This window comes from Trypanosoma equiperdum, assembly GCF_001457755.1.
Source record: "Trypanosoma equiperdum strain OVI genome assembly, contig: ctg_1394, whole genome shotgun sequence".
In the NCBI taxonomy this organism is placed as follows: Eukaryota; Euglenozoa; class Kinetoplastea; order Trypanosomatida; family Trypanosomatidae; genus Trypanosoma; species Trypanosoma equiperdum.
In genome coordinates this window covers 1-1833 of record NW_027123387.1, presented here as the reverse complement: position 1 = coordinate 1833, position 1833 = coordinate 1, and the positions used below count along the sequence as shown (strand labels likewise).

The 1833-nt window shown below is 40.9% G+C and overlaps 1 pseudogene across 1 annotated transcript in view; it reads right to left on the bottom strand.

Moving 5' to 3' along the window:
- The window catches only part of TEOVI_000790300:pseudogene, a 1391-nt pseudogene extending 1159 nt beyond the window's left edge, over positions 1–232 (bottom strand). The window contains exon 1 of the mRNA in view: positions 1–232. This exon is cut by the window's left edge and continues 797 nt beyond it. Coding sequence covers positions 1–232 — 232 coding nt within the window.
- Positions 233–1833: the final 1601 nt, after the last annotated feature.

The window sequence follows — 1833 nt, the reverse complement described above, 5'->3', positions numbered from 1 at the left end:
GGAGATTCCATGCTTCTCCATAAATTTGCATGGTGGATATTGCGCGCTCCGGCTATTCTGCCTCCGCTACGATGTGATTCGCCAAATGGGCTGTATACTTAGCCTCCGTGCAAAGGTTTGTGACTTTCTCCGAAGACGGCTTCGTCACTGTCTGCGCCTCGCTGTTCCTCATCAGCGTCATGAACAATGTGGCCACGGCTGCTTCAACAACTGCGTGCAACATTCCTCTTGTAGCGGGTTAGCCTCCTATCGGTTTCTTTTCTTTTGTCGATGTGTTGCGTTTCTTTGGTGTCTTTAACTTATTTGTTGGTGATGCTTGTAACTTGGCTTGTTATTTGTGGGTGATAGAAGAAATTTGGGGTTCCACAAGAGGCGGTGGGTTTCCCGAAGATAATTGTAACAACTTGAAGAAATATGTCTTAACACACCAGTCCTCGAAGAGATGTTATGTTCACTTGTCGTATGCAACTTTTTTTCCATTGGAGGCGGCGAAAAATAAATACGACGGTGCCCTTTCCATATCATAACGATATTTGCACGTGGTTTTTAGTAAAGTTATTGTAACGCAACATGAGACGCCCCTGCCTTCGGAACACCACGTTGCGTCACCCTTAGTGCATGCATCAAAAAAAAGAGCTGGAAGTTCGCCTCTGTCATATTGGTCGCGTACATTACCGTATTATCTCCCCATGAGTGGTAATAGAAAGCCTTCTTTTATTCTCTCTGTGGCATGATCGTATACAAATACGTAGCAACATATCGTGACTTTTTTGGAATTAATTTATTCCATTTTACACAAATATAACATTAGCATTCAATTGCGCCATAACTGTCAGGTGATATGTAAGTGATAATAGAACAACATCTTATTTCTTAACAATTAAGTTTAAAAACATTTCCCTTCAAAAACGAAAATGAGGGTCAACATGAAACTTCTAATCCAATAGAAACAATTAAAACACGTAAAATGTCACTCTTAATTATTGTGTTTTATGTATGTTTAACTTGTTAAAAGGTCTATTTCACCGTAAAAACCCATGTTCGTCATCACTGAAATTTTGTTTTTCGACGAGTTTCTGATTTTCTCGGATTTTGATTTTTGAGCTCAAACCATGTGACCAGTAAAAAAAAAGATGGAAGAGACGAAGAAAAATCTTAAAGAGCTCGATTAAAGTACAACAGTTTCACGAATTCTCAAAAACATATTTTAATTTTACGATTTTTTCTATCTAAATTCTCATAGTTTAAAAAATGGATGATGGAAACATTTTAGCATAATGCTGAAATGAATGCACTGAGTACATGATCCCGGTGGATTGGCGACCAGGTGTTGTGGGAAATGCGTCTCTGCTTCTCTCCCTGATGTTGTCGATGGCGGTTTGGTTCAGTTGCGTTCCTCCATCGACACACTTTTTGCTCAGGTCCGTTAGCTGGTCGCCGCCGGCGAAACAAGAGAAACTATAATTGCCGCACAGTGATTGCAAGTCCCTTTGTATTCGGTTTCCGATACCTGATATCATGGCAATAGCTCCTTAAGATATATCCACTTTACAAGAATTTCCTATTCCCTTGGCATCTTTTATGTTTATCTTGTTTGAGCATGCAGTTTGTGACGGCCTTTGCCGTACCTCGTCGCCTTGCTGCCTGGTTCCATTAGTGCGCCATAAGGTACAGCATGCTTTCTGAACTTTAATGGTACGTTAGACGAGTCCTTGTGAGTTACGCTTTGCAGTTGGTTGAGGCATGCCAGTTCACTTTGCCCACTTTGTTATTCGTTGTGTTATTTGAACTCTAGGCTTCCTGTTTCCTCGGGCAGTTGTTGCGTCTCATGTA